Source organism: Rhopilema esculentum, chromosome 14, assembly GCF_057945365.1.
Source record: "Rhopilema esculentum isolate cy_ngs chromosome 14, ASM5794536v1, whole genome shotgun sequence".
NCBI lineage: Eukaryota > Metazoa > Cnidaria > Scyphozoa > Rhizostomeae > Rhizostomatidae > Rhopilema > Rhopilema esculentum.
This window is the reverse complement of record NC_142828.1, coordinates 10962567-10985896: the sequence shown is the minus strand read 5'-3', so window position 1 is coordinate 10985896 and position 23330 is coordinate 10962567. Positions and strand designations below refer to the sequence as shown.

The window sequence follows — 23330 nt, the reverse complement described above, 5'->3', positions numbered from 1 at the left end:
AAAATGTTGTTGATTATCAAATATTTGGGAATGCTTGCGCTAACGCTGACCGCAAGCTCCAGTCCGGAAAATTCTCACTTCTCTCAGAAGCTTCTCTCGAGTTGCACTGAAGCTGTACTGGAGCATTGCATGTTAGACAGGCAAAAAGAGTGATGTCGAGGTGGTTCAATTTTTTAGATCTTTCGTATTTCACAATTTTTAGCGATCTGGTTATGTGGAAAAATAGACAATTGACATATTGGCGCTGGAGTTCACTGCATGCTGCTCATGACCAGAGAGAAAATACGTTTATTGCGGAAAATGTTATGCATTGACTTTAACACAACAAAATAATTACTTGTGGTATATTTATTTTTTTGGAAGTGTTGCAAAAATTTTAGAATTTGTCTAGAAATTTTTACGCTTGCCCGCAAGCGTAGCATACATAGATGCTACGCCACTCTTCAGCAGCTTGGAACATGATTGGTTTCCATCATATTTGAATAACAGGAAGTAGTTTTGCAAAAGAAATGGCGTCTCTTCTGACATTAAAGAAATTGATATTGGAGTGCCACAAGGGTTTTGCTTGAGACCACTTCTTTTTCTGCTCTATATAAATGATCTTCCCTTTGCATTAAAGAAGGCTGTGGCAAACATGTATGCTGATGATACCATGATTTCACATTCCTCCAAAACTTTAGATGAATTGCACATGGTGTTAAACGCTGAACATATCGATATCGAGAAATGGCTTCAAGGTGATAAGCTATTCTTGAACGTCGTTAAAACACAGACTATGATTGTTGGGTCAGTGCAAAATGTAAATAAAACGTCAGGGCAGCATTCTACAAATAGCATAAAGGGGCAATTTTTCATTTCCTTTTTTCTTAATATATTTTGATATATGACAATGCACCCAAATCTTTCCTTTCCGAGTCTTTCAATAAATCAGTAATAACATATGGAGATTGGCCCGATTCGACGACTGGGGCCAAGTTCCCCAGTCTAAAAATAGCACTTGGGGGCATTTTCCGGCTTGTGTCTGTTCGGCATCGTCATCAGCGTGTGAAATTACCCCAGTGTACCCATTTTCATGCTGGTATCACAATTTGCACAATTCAAGTCAAATACTGTGCTAAGAGCCCAGACTATCTAAGATCTTGACGCGTTGAAGCCTTTCTTTGGTGCGCAAAATCCAAGTCTAATGCGCTTGCACCGACTAAACATTGTTGTATGGGGTGTTAAAACGCTCTCAACATCTCGCAACAACACCTTTAGCAATAGAAATGTTGAGTCGACCCACTGAACATTTTTTAATCTGTTCAAACTCCACTCAACATCGCTGAACACCGCTCAACACCACTCAACATCACTGAACAGGGTGTGAAATCGCTCTCAACATTAGATGGCAAAACAAAAACATACGAAGAAATTAATCATTAGGCTGAAGATCGTGATGGTTGGCACGTGTGGCGCTGAGCCTGCCTCGGGGCAGACAACCAGGAAGAAGGAGAAAACAACAACAACAATTTCCTAGATTCTATTTCATGTAAGATAACACAACAGTCACGTTGCTTTCAATATTTGGATCAATGTTTTATGGTTCATAACTCTTTGGATAGCATAGTTACTGCAGTATTGAAATCTGTCTCTATCGAAGTTACAGATAGTAACACATTTAGAAACCAAACTTTTTGAAATCATGGTCACATGAAATCTGAACAGTTTTTTGGTGGTGCAGAATTTGAAAATGACTTTGGAAAAAGCAAACATTTTATAACATATTGGCTAAAAGCTTTTTCGTCTGAAACTCCTTCGAGCATAAAACGTCAGAATAAGGATCCAAGAAAACACAATGAAAAATATGTACCCAGTTGTTGACCAAATCAGAAAAACGCCAATCAGAAAAATGCAAGCACAAGACTGGTATAGTTGTTCAATCAGTGCTGCATGCCTAAAGTAAAATTACCACTGGAGTCAAGGAGAGAAAGCAAACTCCTTCTGTCTACACAATGGCGACTTTTTCCTTTGCAAGTGGATCAATTCCAAAACTGCTAGATGGAAAGATGATCGGGTTCTGCCAATTATCTGAAACATGTCTTCATTATAGAGTTTGCACAATCTGGGTCATCTAAAAGATGTTGACTAATGGCAGAATCACTTGTTTTAAAAGTGTTTCTAGACCTGCAAGATCAAGGAAGCTTTTCTCTTTTTGTTTCTTATGTTGGAAGGAACATGTTGCTTTATCCTATCCCCTAATCTTTGGGTTGTGCATCCTACATAGCCAGAATCGTGAATAAGAATGAAACTGAATAAGATGAGAACAACTTACATTTAAAAAAAACGTTTTTCTGAAAACTTGAGCAAGTTTCTGCAAGTTTAAACAGAGCTATTACATAATTTATAAATATTCATTGTAAGTGTTCCAAAGATTTTTACCAGTAAAAAAGAGAATAAAATTATGCAATAAAAATAGAGCAGACAAACATGATCTTTTACTGATGAAATAAGGCCTTTGGCTTAAATTCCAGACTTTGGCCATTCAATATGTGTTAATCAGCAAAAATTCTTCAAAAACCCTTGTTGTTTTTGAAATTTTTTAAATGTTCTCAGAACTTTGTCTAGTTAATTTAACATCCCTTTGTTATAATTCAATAGCATTATGCTAAGAAAATTAAACTATAAATTTAATTTTGTTTTAAATGGTCCTGTACTCTAGTCACATCTTTAACAAAAAATTGTGCTTGAGTTGATGAAAGCATTAAATATGGTAAAAATACAGTTCGTAAATACATAAGTAGAATACGGAGTTTAAACATATTATCATATTAAAGAGAAGCAAGATGTGATTGTCAAGGCATAAAAGATTAAGATCAAATAAATATGACGCAACAATTTTATATGTATAAAACACAGTGTTCTATAAAAGAAGCAATTTCAAGTAGAAGAAACTTATAACATTTGCAAAAAGGTTATAAAAGTGTTGGTACCTATGAATTTTTTGTAAATCTTTCAAAAGAAAAGTGCTTGTTACAAGATAGAGAAAGATGTGACCAGAAACAACACATTGCAACAAAAACAAGAAACAATAACTGCCATTAAAAGAATTTTTAAAAAAAAGTCAACCTGTACATGGAGCTAAAGTGATTCTGCCCCTTTCTGAACCAAAAAAACAGTATTGGGCCTTGGTGACCAAGCTATTTTATAACGGTGGTTTACCTTACCTATACATCTTGTAAAATACTAGAAGAAAATACTCTCTCTAAGCATATATTTCTCAAATAACTACTTCAGCTATCTATCCTAAGAATTTTCTAGCAGAGAGAAGCTTAGAATTGACTGTCTTAGCTTCTATTTGTACTTGTTATTCAGTGCCTTGGACATTAAAACTGCATTTGATTGTGCTTGTCGATGAGACTTTCTAGACTCCTCAATAACGTCTTTTATCTGTTGCGTGTTGACCTCTGCAAAAGAGTTTTGCCCAACTTGCACATCCTGCATCTTTTGCGTTTTAATGTGATCTTTTAATCGCTCAACTGTATTTTCTGCATCTTGATATGACCTTTTAAGTTCATGAAGCAAGTTCTTCGACAGCGTATGGTTCACTCCCTTGTACATTCCTCTGACAGTTTTATCTAACTTTTCAAGCAGAACAGAGGAATTTTGGAAATCTGAACGGCTCTGCCTTTGTGATGTCATTGGCATTCGTATGAAATACTTATAATTTCAGGAAGAATTATTATCGACACATCACGAATCGACACCTCACGATGTCTACCAACTTATCAAATCTCTTTCCTAGAGTAGAACCTATTCGGCAGCCGGGGAATAAGAGGCTGATTCAAGATGTCACAACAACATTTGCATCAACATTTGGCATGCCTAGGCAATTATGAGAGTTTCTTGTCATTTACCTGATAAAAAGAGATAAATTGTTGCTAAAAATGACGGTAAGAGCTCAGGTAAAAATGCTTTTAGATTTATCTTTTGAAAATTCTTGCGCAATCGAAAAATTTACTGGTCTTTGACCCAGGGATCATTTTAGGAGTTTTGTGCACGAGCACGGTGCCACGGGCTTAGCCAGGGACGTAAACAAGTGGCTTTTTTTTGGGGTACAAGGTTGAAAATTCCAACTTTACCTGATGAATTTTTTCTCTCGACCTGTTAATCTTCTGTACCTGCTAAATTGATTTGGAAATAGCCTTATTCCAGATTTTTTGGTTCTGTATAATTACCAACATTTTACTTATGATAATTAGTCTCAAGTATAAAAACACTAAAGAAGATAAAGGAAATCTCTAAATTTTGATCAACGTAACACGAACATTTAATCTTTTCGTAAGATATAAAGCAACATCAAAGCCATACCAGTCTAGATCTTGGATATGTTTAATGATAAAAAGTAATATTCTTTCAAGTCAATTAACAGCAATTCTGTTAATTTTTGCTTTGCCCATCTTAAAGCTATTTGCTGCAAATCAGTTTTATATAAAATATTTTTTTAACAATATAGAAGCATCAAGGAATTGACTATTTCATCTTTTGTTCTTGATCGAAGGGAAATTTTTTACAATTTTCAAAGAGCTCAATGTCCTTTGTTTTTTGGAACTGAAAAGGGTGATCTGAGAGCAAGTGCATATGCCCGATTCGTAAGATAAAACACTCTTCTTTGATCAAATACCTCTGCTGCAGCTTCTTTGATCAATGTTTTGTGGCTTCTCATTAGCATTATCATAGCAATTTATGATAAGATTCAAGGAGGTCTACGAAGTGCAGGGGGAGCTTAGCATACACCCGTTAAAAAGCGTTGAGAATTTCTAGCAATGAAAGATTGTTAATGTTTTCAATTGAATTAGCTACTTGTTGTTTCTTAAAAAATCCCCACTTTCAATTGTTCTGATCAATACAGGGAATGATTTTTCAAAACTTCAGGCTCAATCAATACTGATGGTAAAATTTAAACTTCTTATCAAAAAATAATTTAATTCACCATAACCCCTGTCAAAAAGGAAACAAACGATGCAATGCTGCAATTCAAGATCCAGTGGAGACAAGTCTTTGCAATTAAAAACTATTAGAAGATGTGCCTGCACCAGAGTTTGAATTTTAATAAGATCTAAGAATTTTACATTTGAAATCCCAAAATCCTAAGCTGTAAAATTCACATATTTGGTCATTATAGTTAGAAAAAATCCCAAGTGAACTTTTAAGTTTTCCAACTGCAATTGGATTTTCCAACCTTTAGGGGTCACGCCCCCACACCCCCTATTATTTACGTGCCTGGGCTTAGCCATTGTGTTTGGAAATTATTCTTGAATGATAGGGGAACATTTTGATGCATTAATATTGTGCAATAGATATGGTTTTTGTTTTTGCTAATCGATTTTGAAAATTCGACAGGAGCCATACGTATTTGACTTGAGCCCTACAATTAACATGAGCCGTACAGCTCTGGCCCAACGGCAACATCGCTCAGCTGCACGGCTAAGCTAAAGGTGACGACAAGACAGGGATTAATATAGGGGTTTTCTGGACAAGCACGGCTAAGCTAAGTGTGCCAACAAGTCTGTAATTTCGTTTATAACCCTACATAATATACACAGGGAATTTTGCATAACCAGGGGCGGACACTTGGTCAAATATTAGGAGAGGGGGCAAGCCTATCGTTTTAATAAGATGACGTCACATTTCCCATTGTTTTAGAACAAAAGAACATTGGTCGCAAATCTGAAGTATTGCAACACCCAAGTGAAAATAGCATCCAGAAATTGAAGTTTTGTAAACTTATATCTTTACGCTGAAAAATTCCCCTTAAAAGAGAAATAATCAGGCTAAACCAGTAGTCAAATTCTTTGAAATTTATTGAGGATTTCGAAATACTTAGAATTACAATATTAACGTAAGAAATTTCACAGTTGTAAGAAAAAATGTCTGCAGTGTGGTAAAATCAAAATATCGAGAGGATAAGGAGCTAGTACTTGTGATAAGACTTTGTGTAACTGGTCTTTTAGTTCTAAAGATTTCAAAACTGCTTACAGAAAATGATAGCAAAATAGTGAGAGATCAGGAAACAACAAATGAAGTCAATGTTCCCGACTTCTTTAGCCCCAAAATTTTCCAACTTGGGTAATTTTTTGGGTACAGTTAGGCTGGTTTAATCTGACGTGATTAGTTATATAAAGTATTGTGAAACACAGAAATCTTATACATAAACATTTTTGATAGGACTTGATTATATACTAGATTCTTTATAGGACCTTCTTGATAGTTATTGGCAGTTGAGCTGTGATTCGCTTGTGATATCTTTTTAGATGAGCTCTAATGAAAAATAAATTAGCGTCTGAAGATTCACAATAATAATATGGCAGCCTCGACATTTCATGCAGCTCAAATTTTTAGCTTTCAACAAGCTTTGCTGCCTTTATATTGTGGAGAAAGAAAGAGAAAAAAGACACATTTACGCATCAGTAAACACAATCAAATGATTTTTTCGTCTTTGCAAATCTCCAAATGAATTCTCTCATTTTTGGCTGAAGGACAGTTTGTGTATTTGAGATTTGTCTTACTATGTTTTTCCATTGTCTTTTGCCGTTTCTGCAACAGGATGAAATATACCAGCGATCATTACCACGAATTATTCATTCTTTGAGCTGCATGAAAAGTCGAGGCTGAAAACATACACGGCATGCCATTCAAACCAACAAGCACGTATTTTGGTCCACGAGCCTCGAACCAGGGGCGGATTTTAGCAACAATGATTGGGGGGGGGGTGTGCTAGACACTAATTTTGGCGCCATACCCTTCATGTCACTGGTAAATGATGGAAACGCCCATTTTTAAAATTTGGCTTTCAACTTCGAGGTAAAGACGATAAAAGCAGTGGAATAGCCATGGTTGAAAGATTGGTGGGGCAAAGAGGAGAAAACTTTTGCTGACCAGACCCCTAAGAATTTGGGAAAACACCCATCTTGGAAATGCGTTTGGATACTATGGCATTTTTACGTGGCAATTTCCCTTTATACAATGTCACGTGGTAAACAGTATTTAAACATATTTACAACCAAATTGATTACATCATTTGTCCAGGGAATAGAAAACACGTTTTAGTAAATGCACGATCCTACGGTGGTACGCAAGTCAACAGCGAACACTGTATAGTTATATGCAGATTAAGGATAGAGCCATTCAAATTATTTCGAAAATCAAAAAGTACAAACAAAACACCTTTCAATTGTACGCCATTGGTCAAAGATGAAAATGTACAAACAAAGTACAAAAATGAAATTAAAAAGAATTACAGCAATGTAAAAATAATGATTGGAGAGCGATAAAAGAAAAAATTACAAATTCAGCACAAAAACATCGAGGATATGTCAAGAAAGTTGGACCAAACAGAAGAATGCACGACCAAAACATTCAAGAAATGTCAGAGAAGCAAAAAGAACTTCAACTAAATCTGTCCCAATGTAATGACATCACTATGTACAAGGCACTGAAAAAAAAACGAAAAAAAATCCTGCATGAAATCAAGCATAGACTCAAGCAAAATAAAGAGCAAGAACTGAATCAAAAAGTTAGTCAGCTTGACCCTGTCCAAGGCCTTAAAAATACCCTAAATGAAGCTTTTGAAAAAGAAATAAAACTACGTGACGCATACTTGTGTCCTTGCAGAAGCCTGGAAAAACCACAGGCCCTGACACCAACCTACGACCAGTCATTTTACTCCCAATACTGAGAAAGATCTTGTCAAACATAATTCTACATCGCATTCAACCTAAGGTAGAACAATTCTTATCAGATTCACAAGCAGCATATCGACCGAGTCGCAGTACTTCAGATATAGTGTGGGCATACAAATGGATCATTGCAAATACAAAATAATCACAAATTAAAGTTTACATCACTAGCATAGATATGAGTAGCGCTTTTGATACAATCTGACGTGAAAAGCTTGTTGATATTGCAAAGAAATTCCTCGACGAAGACGAAGTAAGAATGATTCAGTTGTTATTAAGCAATACAACTCTAGATGTAAGAATAAACAACGCCGAGACAGAGCCCTTCAGTAGCAATATGGGCTCACCACAAGGTGATGCACTCAGCAGTGTACTGCTTAACATTTATTTTGAAGAATCACTCCGAAAAGTAAGGAATTTTAGACATGAGATTAACAGTAAAGATAATGAAGAAAGTGGTAACTGGTCTCCAACATTTCTACCTCAGGAAGCGATATATGCTGACGACGCTGATTTCCTCACAACTAGTGAATTGGAGAAGAATATCATCACAGAAAAGATTGGAGAAATTCTGCTTAGAGATAATTTAAAAGTAAACAACAGCAAAACAGAGAAAACAGAAATTTTTCGAGGAGACAGAAACACAGAGCGATGGAGGACAGTTAAAAAGCTTGGCTCTGTTAGGTGATACGGAAGATATGCAAAGAAGAAAACAGTTGTCGATAGCAACCATGAATAGATTAAATCACATCTGGATCAGAAGAGACCACGTCAGCGAAAAACTTCGCCTCAAGCTTTACAGAACACTTGTAAAACCAGTTTTGATGTATAACAGCTCTACTTGGGGACTGACAGAAAAAGATACGAAAGGTCTAGATGCTTTTCACAGACAGCAACTGAGACAGCTAATAGGAAAAAAGTATCCTAACAAGATCTCCAATCAGAACTTGTACAAAAGATGCGAAGAAGGACCAATTTCAATTGACCTCCTCAAGGGTAGATGGCTGCTGTTTGGTCACATATTACGTTTGTCCGACGATACACCGGCTGTGAAGGCAATGAGATTTTACTTTGAGGGATCGGAGAGGGGATTCAGAGGCAGACCTAGAGAAACTCTCGTGACAACCTTAAATAAAGATATCACCAGAGCAAGAGCAATGGAAAGGTCTTTTCCACTACCGAACATAAAGAACAATGGAGATTTTGAAAAGATACGATCCACAGCAAAGGACCGCAAAGAATGGAGAAGATTATCAGAAATAGTGTGCAGAGCTGCAGAAGCAGAAACAACATGAAACCTTCATGTCGGGACTGCGCAACTGCAATTATATATAATATAAAATTCAAAAGTTTTTCTCTAAAAAGTGATTTTATCATTTCTTGAGTGCTGTGAGCCAGGTGATCTTTATTTCTTTTACTTTCTAAAGTATACTCTTTTCACCAACATTGTAAAGTAAACTCACAATTTTCTGAAGTAAACTCACTTGCATTGTAGCCTTTAGCCTATCGTCTTTCACAGTGTCTCATAAATAGCTTTAACTCTAAGAAGGATCTTTCACTGCTGATTTGACATTTGGGTAACTGACAATGTGCGTAAGACTTTGTATGCCAAGCAAATGTTGCGTAGTTGATAAGTTGATATGGACCAGGTTATTTTTTAGGGAGGTGCCGCCACCTGAAACCGCACAAATTGCTGTGGTTATTTTCAAGTATCCACATATGTAGGGGTTCAGAAAAGTGATGGTGAACGGTAATCTGCTGAGGTCTAAAGGTGAAAACGAGGGTGAAACAGTTAGCACTGAGACGTTATTCCTCAGCGGAGGAAAAAATTGAAATATTCCTTTTTGGATACGACACAAGTTACATTATTTGCTTCACAACCCTAGGTAAAATCATTTTTAAGTACATTCAGTTGAAGACGATCCCTTTTCGCAATTAAAAAGGGTCACGTGATCACAATTTACCCTTGACCTTTTAAGGAAGTCTTGACTTTGTTGAAAAAAGTCAGAATAATGCTGCTAATTATTTTAGCCTCAATGGTTAGTTAACGTTAAACTACAGAATTTCTTATCGCGCTAGTCAAAATGTTTTGTATACATATTTCGATGTCACATGGTACTGCCTGAGATGTGTTGATGAACGACTTTCATATTTTAATGTAGTCAACGTATATCTACGTCATTCTTATTATTAGCATCAGATAGGTCTACAGTATCAATATTGACGTTGAGTCAATCAGAACAGGTCAAAAGCAACGATAGTTTGCTAGAGCTGGCTGATTTGACCAATGCATCAGCTGTGTACAAGCCCTTTCATCCTTCACAGATTATTGGAATCGGAAAAGCTGGTTAGCATACTCGTAAAGGTTCTTAGAGAAAAGTATTTGAATTTTTTCGATGAGAGTTCAGACAAGACAGGGTTTATTCTAAAAGAAATTTACAACACCACAAATTCATGTACTGGAAATTTTTTTGTGAAGTGTTATAATTTACTGAAAAAATGAGTTGAAAAAACGGTAGAACCAGAACCACTGTTCTCAAGAAATAAGTCTTTCGTTTGACTTCATTGTTGGAATTGGCGACAGAAAATATTTATGGGGTATAGAGGTTTGTGTGGCTTTATCTGATAAAGATGCAAACGAAGAAATAAACAGCCAAGATCAAAAGCTAAGGCGTTTTTAGGTTAAGGATTGACTGACTATTTACTTTAATTCTTCTTTAATGTTTAGCTTTTATTTTGATTTGCTGCATGAATTTGACTTTTTTTATTTCTTCGAATGATTTCTACATTCGAAGAATGTATGACTAAAAATGCTCACTAACGTTTACTGCTCCTCCCTATAGCCCTTCTAATATTAAATGATTCCAACAAACATTATTTTAAGCCTTATCATTTTTCAAAAAGTCCTATTTGTTTAAGATTTTCTTTTTTTATTTTACTTTTGAACTATAAAAGAATTCTTTGCAGACAGTTAGATTTCATGTTACTCCTTCAAAGCTGATCAGTTCGAACCTTCAAACCACTGTGGCTGGAATTATTATGTAATGCAACCTGCTTTTTTTTAGAAATTTAACCAACTTCTTATCATGTATCCAAATGTTTGCAACATTTTCAGGTATGCTGATGAAATGGCTTCAAAAAAAAAGTGTTCAAGCCCTGGGAGTAATCATTTTCAGTTCATGGATGGAGTATGTGCATATTTCTTTGAACCTGGGATTGGGAAGAAACGTGTCGAAATTTTATGCAGGCAGCTAGAAAAGTTTGGTGGTACAGTTGTTTCACAATATGGTGAAAATATTACACATATAATAACAAGTAAAAGTTTGAAAATTGAAAAACTTTTTAAGGCGTTAAAGATAGAGAATATTAGTGAATCAGTAAAAGTTTTGGATGCTGACTGGCTGAGTGCGTGCTTTTTTGCTTGCAAGAAATGTGACTATTCCCCTTATGAAATGATTAAAGCATCAAGTGCAAAGAGCGATGAAACTTTGGTAGATGAAACAATTGAGGTTCGTAGTTAGAATTTAGATGCAATATTTTTTGTCTCAAGCTTGATTGAAATCTTGTTTGATACTTCGTATCATCCTGTTTGATATGGGACAGGCTTAGCCCTTTCTTGTTCTTGGGCTTTTGTTATACAGATGGAACTGTCTGTGTTCCTAGCAGCAATGCTTGAGTTAGCATTACATTTCGTCTACTTTGAGACAATATCATCAGGAAGTATATGAATGCATCAGCCTAAAGTATATGAATTTTATATTGGTATAGGTTCTTCCTTGTACGTTGCAAAGTGATGGACTGCTGGAGATCAACAAAGCCTTTTTCCCCCAGCAAAATTGTCAAGTGTTTGATCCAGAGTTTTTGTGTTGTATCAGACTTTCCCCTAACTTCCCTTTCGGTTTTGCTTCCCTAGATGTCATTTATGTTTCACAGACAGCTTGAGCTTATCAGAACTTACTTGGATATTTTAGACTTATTTATATCTCCTTTATATAATTCCTTTTATTATTCTTATCTCCTTTAATCACACATATCTAGTAGATCTGGTGCATTTTGAAGGAAATTAGGACCATAGACAATCTCAAAATCTTGGGATCTCTAGGAATTCGGCGTCTATGGTGCCCTTTTTCGTCAACTTTCGACTCCGACCGAAATTCCTTTCTGCAATAATTTTCTGTCCATGCAATGATGTTGGATAAAGCAAAAGTCTTAACCTGTCCTATTCATAAGTCAAACTGCCTTAAGTCAAGCTTTTGGATCTTTGATTAACACTTGACGCATTGGACATGTTAGGCTATTTGAAATATAGGTTAGGGTTTAAACTGTCAAAACTGAACTGCGGGTGTAACAAAATTCCTTTCTATGAAATTTTTAATGATCGTTGTCTAATCAAATCCCATTAAATGATGGCTCAAATCTTCAGCATTACGCGGTTGTTGATTAATTTTCAGGTAGCAGAGAAGATTCGAAACAATTCATCGTTTGTATCAACGCAACCCACAACGGATGAAAGCTTTAAGTACGTCAAAAAGAGGAAATGCGAGGATAATGCTGCTGGCAGTCAAAATGAATCAGCCTACAGTGATTCGGAAAATGAATCTGAAGCTACCCAGGTTTCCCCTTTAAAAAGAGGTACAATGGCATCGCCAGCCAAAACGGTGGGTATAAATCATGTTTGGGGACGAGAAATGGAAAATTAAATTTCGATTACAGCAATATTTACATTGAGTTATGATTATTATTTTAGTCTGGTGCATGGCTATGCATGAAACCGTCAACAAAAGCGGGAGAAGATCTTAACAGAAACATCATCGAAAAGCTTGAGGTTAGAAACAAATTGGTCTGTTGCATATCAGTAAACAAGATCAACTTATTATTTAATTTTTAAAACGTTATAAAGTTGCAATGTGCCCTTCCGTTTTCATAACTACAAAATTTTTAGAAGCCAAGGGCTATTAAACTAAGTTTAACATTGTCATCTTGTTGTGTCAAGGATATAGGTTCATGCGCAAAAAAGTTAGGCATCTAGGCAGATATTTCCTGCCTTCCTTGTCCTTCTGCGGCCATCGCCTTAGTTCGGCTCTATTCGAGAACTCACGAAAACTCACGCACAACATCGGACCAACATGAGGCTATATTGACAATAAGCGTAACAGTATTTAAATAGAATAATCTTTGGTTGCCCTGCGTAGGACGGACGTCCGATATAAATGTAGGACGTCAGATAACTCAATAGCTGGAATGTCATTAGAATTAGATTCTGCCTGTAAATGGAGTGTGATAATATGAACCATAAAGCAACACAGTTACCACCTTTTGGAAATCATGTTTATCTCGTTCGGAATATGCTTTAATGCTAATGAATTCCAGCGTATACCATAGAGATGTATCTGTAAAATGTGAAATGTTTGCTTTTTGTTTGTTTGCTCCAATACATGTTAACTTAACAAACAATTACATATATATATGACATCAAAAATTTTTCATAAAGCTCTTTTATCGACCCCACCACTGAATTTGATCATGCATTGGAGAATATGGAAGTTTTATTTTTCTAAAGAAGAACCTTGAAGATAAGACAAGGCATCGTATTGCTTATGAATTTAATTCGTATTGCAACGTTTTTGCAACTTTATAACAGTTCAAGCATACAAAGTTTCAATAAAGTCAAGAGGTAATGGAACAGAAGACTTGCAACGGAATGACCCCAGGGAATTGAAGGCTAGTTTTGGTTATATAATGTTTTGCATCTTTACAGCTTTGTTTCAGGTACTTGCAAAAGCATACACAAATAAGCAAGACCGATGGAGAGCACTGGGATACCAGAAAGCCATAGCTTCTATAAAAAACTACCCCAAAAGGATAGAAACAGTTGAGGTACGGGCATATTGGTTTTATAGGATTAATCAATTAATTATATTGCACCCCAATGACTGAAACGAATTTTCATCATTAGAACTCGCGTCAAGGTTTTTGCGAGTCTGAATTTTTAGCTGACTCAAAGCAATGCTTAATGGGCGGGATTATTGCTAAAGGTCTGTGGGCAAAGATTTACAAGTTGTATTTTGACGTTATTCTGATACTTCCGAATGATATATTATTTACTCAATTAATTTAATGGCTAAATTATATGAGGTCCCAAACCATCCTCTTAAATTGTTAAGTTAGAAGAAATTTGCACAAAAATCTGCAGTAACTTTTAGCTATTATATTTCTTGAATTAATACTTCAGTTATGAACAATTTAGAAGGAGAAGGACTGAAACGGAATTGGCGAAAAAATTCTAAAGCAAATTTCTCTTTGCTCCTTTAGTTCACCTGGTATTATCATATTGCTTGAACGAGAAACAAAAGCTAAGAATAAGAATTACGTATAGATAAAGCGAAGAAGGACAAAAAGAACCTGGGAACGGGGTACATTTTCAAGTACCCAGTAAACTCAAGATTTTAAGACACCAGTTCCGTCAGTGACGTCATGTTAATGATTAAACAGAAGTTCTTCAGATCAAATCTTCATGTCTGAATAGGAAATTACAACCTTTATGTAGAATTGTTTACCTTTAAAAAGAGTTATTATTTCTATGTGGGGTTTGAGGATGCTTGTAGCAAAGGTGTAAAGATGTTAGGTTTGAAAATGCTTATAACCAATTCACAGGCTTTCCCTGATACTTCCAGAGCAAAGTACCAACACATTTGGCAGTGATTGTAAGCTACATTAAGACCAAATCTCGAGCTGAGGAACAGTGGCAAATAGACATTACGTCAGGCGCAATAAGCCTACATGAAGCCAGCTCCTAATGGATATTGCATTTGCTGCATATACATTTCTGTTACTGAAATTATCGCATTCTTAAAATTCGGATCATTACCTCAATGCATTTCAAACAACACTCTAATGCAATTGTGATTATCGTTTTTCAATATTTGTAATGGGATTGTAGCATTATTGTGAATTTTTACCCTAGGAGGTCAAAACACTGCCATTCATTGGTGACCGACTAGCAATTAAAATAGCAGAGATAATCGAGACAGGTCATCTTCGGCGCTTAGACCACCTCGATCCAAATATAGAGATTATTAATAAATTTGCTGACGTCTGGGGGGCTGGACCTAAAACTGCAGAAAAATGGGTAGCTCAGGTAAGGTATTTATATGTCTAGTAGTAGTGATACTCTTACTCATTATACCAGTAGTTGTATTACTCATGCTCATTATGCTAATAATAGTAATTCTCTTACTCATTATACTAGTAACAATAATATTTTTACTCCTTATACTAGTAACAGAAATATTCTTACTCATTATACTAGTAATAGTGATACTCTTACTCATTATACTAGTAGTAGTAATACTCTTGCTCATTATATTAGTAACAATAATATTCTTAATCATTATACTAGTATAAGTGATACTCTTACTCATTATACTAGAAGTAGTGATACTCTTGCTCATTATACTAGAAATAGAAATACTCTTACCCGTTATACTAGTAACAGTAATTTTCTTACTCATTATATTAGTAGTAGTAATACTCTTGCTCATTATGCTAGTAATAGTAATACTTTTACTCATTATACTAGTAACAATAATATTCTTACTCATTGTTCTAGAGATAGTAATACTCTTGCTCATTATGCTAGTAATAATAATATCCTTACTCATTATGCTAGTAATAGTAATATTATAAGTCATTATACTAGTAACAGTGATATTCTTACTCATTATACTAGTAACAGTAATGCTCTCACTCATACTAGTAGTAGTAATACTCTTCCTCATTATGCTAGTAATAGTAATACTATTACTCATTGTACTAGTAACAATAATATTCTTACTCATTATTCTAGAGATAGTAATAATCTTGCTCATTATGCTAGTAGTAATAATATCCTTACTCATTATGCTAGTAATAGTAATATTATTAGTCATTATACTAGTAACAGTAATGCTCTCACTCATACTAGTAGTAGTAATACTCTTGCTCATTAGGCTAGTAATGGTAATACTATTACTCATTGTTCTAGTAAAAATAATATTCTTACTCATTATTCTAGAGATAGTAATACTCTTGCTCATTATGCTAGTAATAATAATATCGTTACTCATTATACTAATAACAATAATATTCTTACTCATTATTCTAGAGATAGTAATACTCTTGCTCATTATGCTAGTAATAGTAATACTCTTACTCATTATACTAGTAACAATAATATTCTTACTCATTATTCTAGAGATAGTAATACTCTTGCTCATTATGCTAGTAATAGTAATACTCTTACTCATTATACTAGTAACAATAATATTCTTACTCATTGTTCTAGAGATAGTAATACTCTTGCTCATTATGCTAGTAATAGTAATACTCTTACTCATTATACTAGTAACAATAATATTCTTACTCATTATTCTAGAGATAGAAATACTCTTGCTCATTATGCTAGTAATAGTAATACTCTTACTCATTATACTAGTAACAATAATATTCTTACTCATTGTTCTAGAGATAGTAATACTCTTGCTCATTATGCTAGTAATAATAATATCCTTACTCATTATGCTAGTAATAGTGATATTATTACTCATTGTACTAGTAACAATAATATTCTTACTCATTACTCTAGAGATAGTATTACTCTTGCTCATTATGCTAGTAATAATAATATCCTTACTCATTATGCTAGTAATAGTAATATTCTTAGTCATTATACTAGTAACAGTAATGCTCTTACTCATTATACTAGAAGTAGTAATACTCTTACTCATTATACTACTAGTAGTAATACTCTTACTCATTATGCTAGTAATAATAATATCCTTACTCATTATGCTAGTAATAGTAATATTCTTAGTCATTATACTAGTAACAGTAATGCTCTCACTCATTATACTAGTAGTAGTAATACTCTTACTCATTATGCTAGTAATAATAATATCCTTACTCATTATGCTAGTAATAGTAATATTCTTAGTCATTATACTAGTAACAGTAATGCTCTCACTCATTATACTAGTAGTAGTAATACTCTTGCTCATTATGCTAGTAATAGTAATACTCTTACTCATTATACTAATAACAATAATATTCTTACTCATTATTCTAGAGATAGTAATACTCTTTCTCATTATGCTAGTAATAATAATATCCTTACTATTTATGCTAGTAATAGTAATATTCTTAGTCATTATACTAGTAACAATGATGCTCTCACTCATTATTCTAGAGATAGTAATACTCTTGCTCATTATGCTAGTAATAATAATATCCTTACTATTTATGCTAGTAATAGTAATATTCTTAGTCATTATACTAGTAACAGTGATGCTCTCACTCATTATACTAGTAGTAGTAATACTCTTACTCATTATGCTAGTAATAATAATATTATTACTCATTATGCTAGTAATAGTAATATTCTCAGTCATTATACTAGTAACAGTAATGTTCTCACTCATAATACTAGTAGTAGTAATACTCTTACTCATTATGCTAGTAATAATAATATCCTTACTCATTATGCTAGTAATAGTACTATTCTTAGTCATTATACTAGTAACAGTAATGCTCTTACTCATCATGCTAGGTACTCTTACTGATAATACTGGGTATATTTATAAACGTTGATTGTCCATCGTTTGTTGTAGAAAGATTGTTTTTAGTCCAGCATCGTTTTTCTCGTTTTCTCGAATAAGAGAACAAAGATCCTCGACTCAGTTATGACCATACCTCCACAATGACCTTCGCACAATTACCATTATGGTTTTTCTTTTTCTTTGTTGGTGTTGTCGCTTGAATAACTCTTGCTTTAGCGCAAGAAAAATTCAATAATGATGTTCTATTTATATGCTTTAAGATGTTTTGTCGCTGGGTGAAACCAACAAAGTTTTGAAGGCTACTGTAAATTCTTTTTAAACAGTTTGTGTCAGTTTTTGTAAACAGTTGTTGATAGTCCTTTGTTTTAGAGCAAAAAAGTAATGCATTTCACAGTTAATGTATCTATTTACAGTTTGTTATATTTCAAGGGGTTCAAAACTCTGGAAGACATTCGTTTGAAGGCTAATTTAACTTACCAGCAAAAAATTGGGCTCAAGTTCTATGATGAATTTCTTGAAAAAATAGATAGAGGAGAAGTTGAAGAAATCCATAAGCATGTAAGTTGTGCCATATTTTTAATCTATGCTTCTAGATTAATCATATTTGAATGCTTTTGTCTTCCACTGGCCCCGACCTATTTTTCTCTGGTTGACGTTTTTTATTTATTGAAGGAAGGGGGGGGGGGGGTCATTATCCACGCTTTTGTTTGTTAAGTTTGCAAAAGTGCCGAATCCTTTCTCTTTCCTTTTGACCTAAAAGATGGCGTCTTTATTTTTATGTCCTCTTTGTTGTGAAAAGATTAATTGTCCATTGCTAAGGTAGAAAAGAAAAGTGTATCTAAAGGTACGTGGCCAGTTAAATTCATGTTGCTCATTTGGAAATTATGAAGTTGTTTGGTGTTTATTTAAAACAAAAAGATATGGCCTAATTCGTGTTTTTTACCATAGCTAACAGTGAATATCTCCTGCTCTTGTCTTTATAACTGTTAAGATATATGCTATTTTACGAATTTCTAATTTGTGAAAGGTGGAAGCAACCGCTTGTGAACTTGTTCCAGGCATGCTTGTTGTAACATGTGGATCATACAGACGAGGTCGCCAAACATGTGGTGATGTTGATATTCTGATGTCACATCCTGATGGCCGATCACACAAGAGTTTTCTTAAGCGTATTATCGACGCACTTCAAAAGAAAGGTTGGCTATTAACTTTAATTTTATTTATTAAAATTTTGAGTTTCCAGGAAATGAAAATGCAACAAAAATTTTACTTGTCTTAGATCAACAGGCGTTGCTTATTCTTTCGCTTTTTTCGCCTACAGATGAAACCGGCCTTGTTAAATATAGTACATTTGGGATATAAAGCTTTTGTTAAATATAGTACTTTTTGGATAGAAATTTCTGTACCCCACGCAAGAGTGAGAAAGTTGGCTTGATTCTTGTTGCCTGATACTCTAAGATACATTTACTGCAAAACTTTAGAAAGTATTAATGATGACTTCCAAATTCTGCATTAGCCTGTCTTTCTACAAACAACTTCTGTTGATTACATAGTAGAGCCACACTTTTGTGGAAAACTTTTTCGCTTGATTGCTGTAACATGGCTGTTTTTTACTAAAGTTCTTTTGGGGAATACGAGTTTGGTAAATGAGTGTAAATTGTTTAGTGGTAAAAAATTTAATGAAGAAGCCGCAAACTTTGCACGCTGAAAGCACTTCTTTGTCCGTCACCGAGTGTGAAATTTAGTTTAGTGACAAAAGGCGAGCGAGGCGAAATCCTTGTCAATTGACCTTAAGGTATTGATGATTAATGAATTCATTGCAAGTGCTTTCAGCTTTTGTGCAGTCATGAATATGGCAGGACGCAGGGCTTGTTTCCTATATTTTATATTTTCTGTGTTTAATAACTATACCACATGCATATTTGTACTATGAGTTTTTCCTGATAGCAGTTCGCTTGTAAAATGATCAAATTTTTAGTCCTGAAATATTTGAAAATATTTTGAAGACTTTTACGCTATGACAATTAACAATGCATGTATCTTTTTTCGAAGGATTAATCACCAATGATCTTGTAACTGTGGATAATGAAGAGCAAAATAAGTACATGGGCGTTTTCAAATTGCCAGGCGAGAGCAGAAAGGTATTAGAGCAACGGTTCTTCTTTTCCTACTTTTTATATTTATCATATTTATGCTATGATAAATAGTATTTTGAATTTTTTCAAGAGGGAAGATAGAAATTTTTTTGGAGTTTACCTATAGTAAATATTGAAGAGTAATAGGTTCCTTGCGGTAAACAATTTATCTTTGTCTATTGCTAATTTGGTAGCAAATAGGAAGCTATATCTTACAGCTCATTTTCTTTCCTGGAATTAAATTTCTGTTTGAAAATCCTATCCTTTGTTTTCAGGGTAATAGCAGAGGCATCGTTCTGTGCTAAGAGGTTAATTGTCACAGATACAAGCAAGTTGTCTTTCTGTCTCATGAGCACCTTTAAGCTAGCCAATGTCATTGCAATGCGTTGTTTCATACATAAATACATTTGTCTTTTGCAGCATCGAAGGCTGGATATCATAGTTGCCCCATTTTCGGAATGGCCATGCGCCCTTGTTCACTTCACGGGATCAGGGAGGCTGAATCGCTCAATGAGACAGCTAGCAAAGACAAAGGTGATAATCTTTTGTGCCCTTTTGCATAACGTATGTAAGCCGTTCTGAAAATGCGAAGTAGAAAACATCTTCATTAAAAGCCACGTTATGCCATTATTATACATTTAAATTATATCATGTCAATAGTGTGATATTTATATTCTAGAATGTCTTGCAAAATAATAAAAGTAATGTGAATTTTAAGCTAACAAGATGAGTATTTGCAGAGACGCACAACTTGCTATGCTTGGAGATATGTTATTGATCCAAAAGGTAATTAAAAAAGCGGTTTTGATTTAAGGTCGCGGTCATTGGCCTCAAAAATGTAATCAAATCAACACAAATAACCTACACCTTACGATAAAGCATGGTGTGAAATACATATAAATGATTTTGATGGTCAATACTAGTTTTTATAAATTTTTTTCACGAAAATTGGGTAGGTCATTTTGCCTATGTACAATAACTGATTGCCTAAGGATAATATTGATAAAATTCCTATGCACAGTACTGCCTATTTTTATTATCAATTTTCACGCTGTTTATCAACCTCTTAGCACAGAACGATGCCTCTGCTATTACCCTGAAAGCAATGGATGGAATTTTCAAACAGAAGTTTAATTCCAGGAAATAAAATGAGCTATAAGATATAGCCTCTTATTTGCTACCAAATTAGAAATAGACAAAGATACAAGGAACCTAATACTCTTCAATTTACCGCAAGGAACCTAATACTTATTTTGCTCTTCATTATCCACAGTTACAAGATTATTGGTGATTAATCCTTCAAAAAATGACACGCATTGTCCACAATGCCCACAATCTGCCTGTCATTACCATGCCACCTATTCCACCGAATTAAGTGGCGCCTCAAACGAACATTTTAATTATTTTCTTTATAGAAGCTATGTTCTAGGTTTCCTTAGTGGTTTCACAGCTTCTCAAACATAAACACTTTTTGTTTTAGAACATGTCTTTATCAGAGCATGCTCTACGCGAGGGTGTTATCCGACAGGTAAATCGACAAACAATTTAATAAATTCCTTTCAACTACACTCTTTGTAGTTTCATTATACAAGTACTTGGTAAACTTAACATTGCTAGTTCTATTAGGACAAATTGGATTTATTGGAATCCTTTGAGTGATAGACCACTTGCTATTTATAGTGCCGTCACCAGATCCCAAATGCACCCGAACAGATTTATGTACACACATACATACCCACTAAGGGGCGCATTATAGATATGCTAACTATATGTACCCCCTTTGAATAAAGTTACTTCTTTTACTCGGCATATCTGGTAGATTGCCTTCAATCTGAATCTTGAGGACATTTTACCATGAATAAGCTCAAAATTGTAAGAGCTTTTGAGGCTTTGCCCCTTCTTCCGTCAAGAGGTGTTATTGATTCCCCTTCTCATCAATGTCCAACGCTCCATTGCAATTGCCTTCAATAACACTGCTGCTTGTTGTCAATGTCGGCCCTTGTCGTCTTCCTCGCTGACAGTTTTTTACGAGGGCATTTTGTTTTGAGGGCGATGAAAAGTTGCACGAGGGAGCAATTGTACCAGTATTTAACGAAGAGGACATATTTCGCCATATTGGACTTGACTATTTGCAACCAACTGAAAGAGATTGGTGATGCCACGACTTTGACGGTCAGCGTGCAACAGATAAATTCAGATCATTGTATGAAACATTAACATTGTCATACAAAGAGCACGTTTAAACCTGTACTTTTATACAGTTAAATTCCAATTTATTTATCACACACCCGTCGACTGCCTAATGTAGTTATTTGAATTTCTGCAGAATTCACTCTAGTCATTTGTAAGGAAATGCTTCCAATTTAGAAAGTCATGGCTCGGACGATTTTTCGGCTAGGAAACTAAATTTCTGGTTGAGAGATAGAAAAACGAAGAGAAAGGGATAAGTATTGTTTTCAATGCTATCAACTTTACACTCTTCACAATATCGGAACGGAGCCGTGTAGTGGGATCTTCGGCGTAATTTTCTTTTAAGTGCCTCGTAATCTTTGAAAGTACAGCTCTTTCCAAAATTCGCAGATTCTCAATTTACTTCAAATGCATCAGTGTAGACAGAGATCACTCTCCTAATAAGGTGAATCAACCGAGTCGCACATAAGTCGTAAATGATTATTTTTAATGTAAATGATATCTATTTTCATGTGTTCATCTAGCCTTTTTTCTTTTTTAGATACCGTATTTCCTCTAATGAACGCCGCCCTCTGATTAACGCCGCACCTTCAGCAAACCATTTTTAAAAAACGCCACCCTCTGATAAACGCCACCCTCTTTTAAACGCCGCATCTTGAAATGCAGCGTTCATTAGAAAAAACACCAGACGAGAAATAAAGCCTAATCTCGTCAGAGACATTTTTGAGCGCGCGCTCGAAGCGTTCAAACCTACCCATACGTACATCGGGAATGATCACGGTCGCTGATTTCAAAAATCGATGTTATACGGGGAATTTGGGGGGCCATCAGCCTCTTTTTCGTGTTTTAAGTCTCGTTTTCGTGTATTTCATGAAAACGAGTGAGAATAAAGTTTAAAGTGGAAATAGGTGAATTATTAAAGTAGATTTGGTATCCTTGCTGGGCATTGACTAGACTTACTCCATGAGCCTCTGTTTCGCTACTGCCTCACTTGACGGACGCTACAACAGAGACTCATAATCCAAAGTATTCAAAAACTGGCAACTTCAATTTTGCCTCGTTCTCGTTTTTTCCCCGAAAATTTTCAAATCCACCCCCCTGATTTGCACAACTCTCTCATACCACTTGTTTTTGTTAGCCAGTTTGCCTGTATTGCTGTTTTGTCAGTTCTTCTCTAGGGATGGCAATGTCGTATGGTTGCTATAGTGCAACGTTCCAACTTTGCAACGGTAAGTTATTATTTTTGTTGTTTTTCCTGTGACTTTCAAACAAGACATGATGTACAATAATTCAAAATGCACTTCTCTTATCTACTTTGCGTGAATTGTTGTGTCACGCTTGAGTCTGGCAATAAACGCGTAGTAAAAAGAACAGATGAAAATATAAAACTTTTGTCAGAGTTATATGAATGTCCGCTTCACGATGTTCTTAGCCAAATCGATAGAGTAAATGAAGTAGAAGAACTTTATATTTGCAAGACATGCTTCAGGAAGATTGACAGCTTAAAGAAAACAAGAATAAAATTGTCAGTCATTGAAAGTGAAATCAGGGATAACAATGGATCTCAGCAGAATCTATTTCATACGTTTTTGGCATCGATTGAATACACACCTTTGAAAAAAAGAACCCGTTTAGAATTGTTTCCAGATCAGCAAGATAAGGCGAATTCTGAGTTGTCAACGCAGAAAGAGTTGACG

At 34.9% G+C, this 23330-nt stretch overlaps 1 protein-coding gene across 3 annotated transcripts; it reads left to right on the top strand.

Annotated features, from left to right (window-relative positions):
• Nucleotides 1–1247: 1247 nt before the first annotated feature.
• Nucleotides 1248–22159, top strand: LOC135696016 (DNA polymerase lambda). Of its 3 annotated transcripts, none has more exons than XM_065215278.2 (12): nucleotides 1248–3941; nucleotides 10831–11228; nucleotides 12171–12373; nucleotides 12463–12540; nucleotides 13485–13592; nucleotides 14680–14853; nucleotides 17738–17866; nucleotides 18336–18504; nucleotides 19361–19449; nucleotides 19864–19977; nucleotides 20924–20971; nucleotides 21492–22159. In XM_065215278.2, exons 2-12 carry the CDS (start codon nucleotides 10844–10846, stop codon nucleotides 21597–21599), a joined length of 1605 nt encoding a protein of 534 aa, XP_065071350.2. In that variant the 5' UTR covers nucleotides 1248–3941; nucleotides 10831–10843; the 3' UTR covers nucleotides 21600–22159. The 3 variants fall into 3 exon arrangements, with proteins under 3 accessions (XP_065071350.2, XP_065071349.2, XP_065071348.2); XM_065215277.2 differs by having other exon boundaries at nucleotides 1325–3929; nucleotides 10831–11224; nucleotides 12167–12373; XM_065215276.2 differs by having other exon boundaries at nucleotides 1329–3941; nucleotides 10831–11224; nucleotides 12167–12373.
• The last annotated feature ends 1171 nt before the right edge of the window (nucleotides 22160–23330 follow it).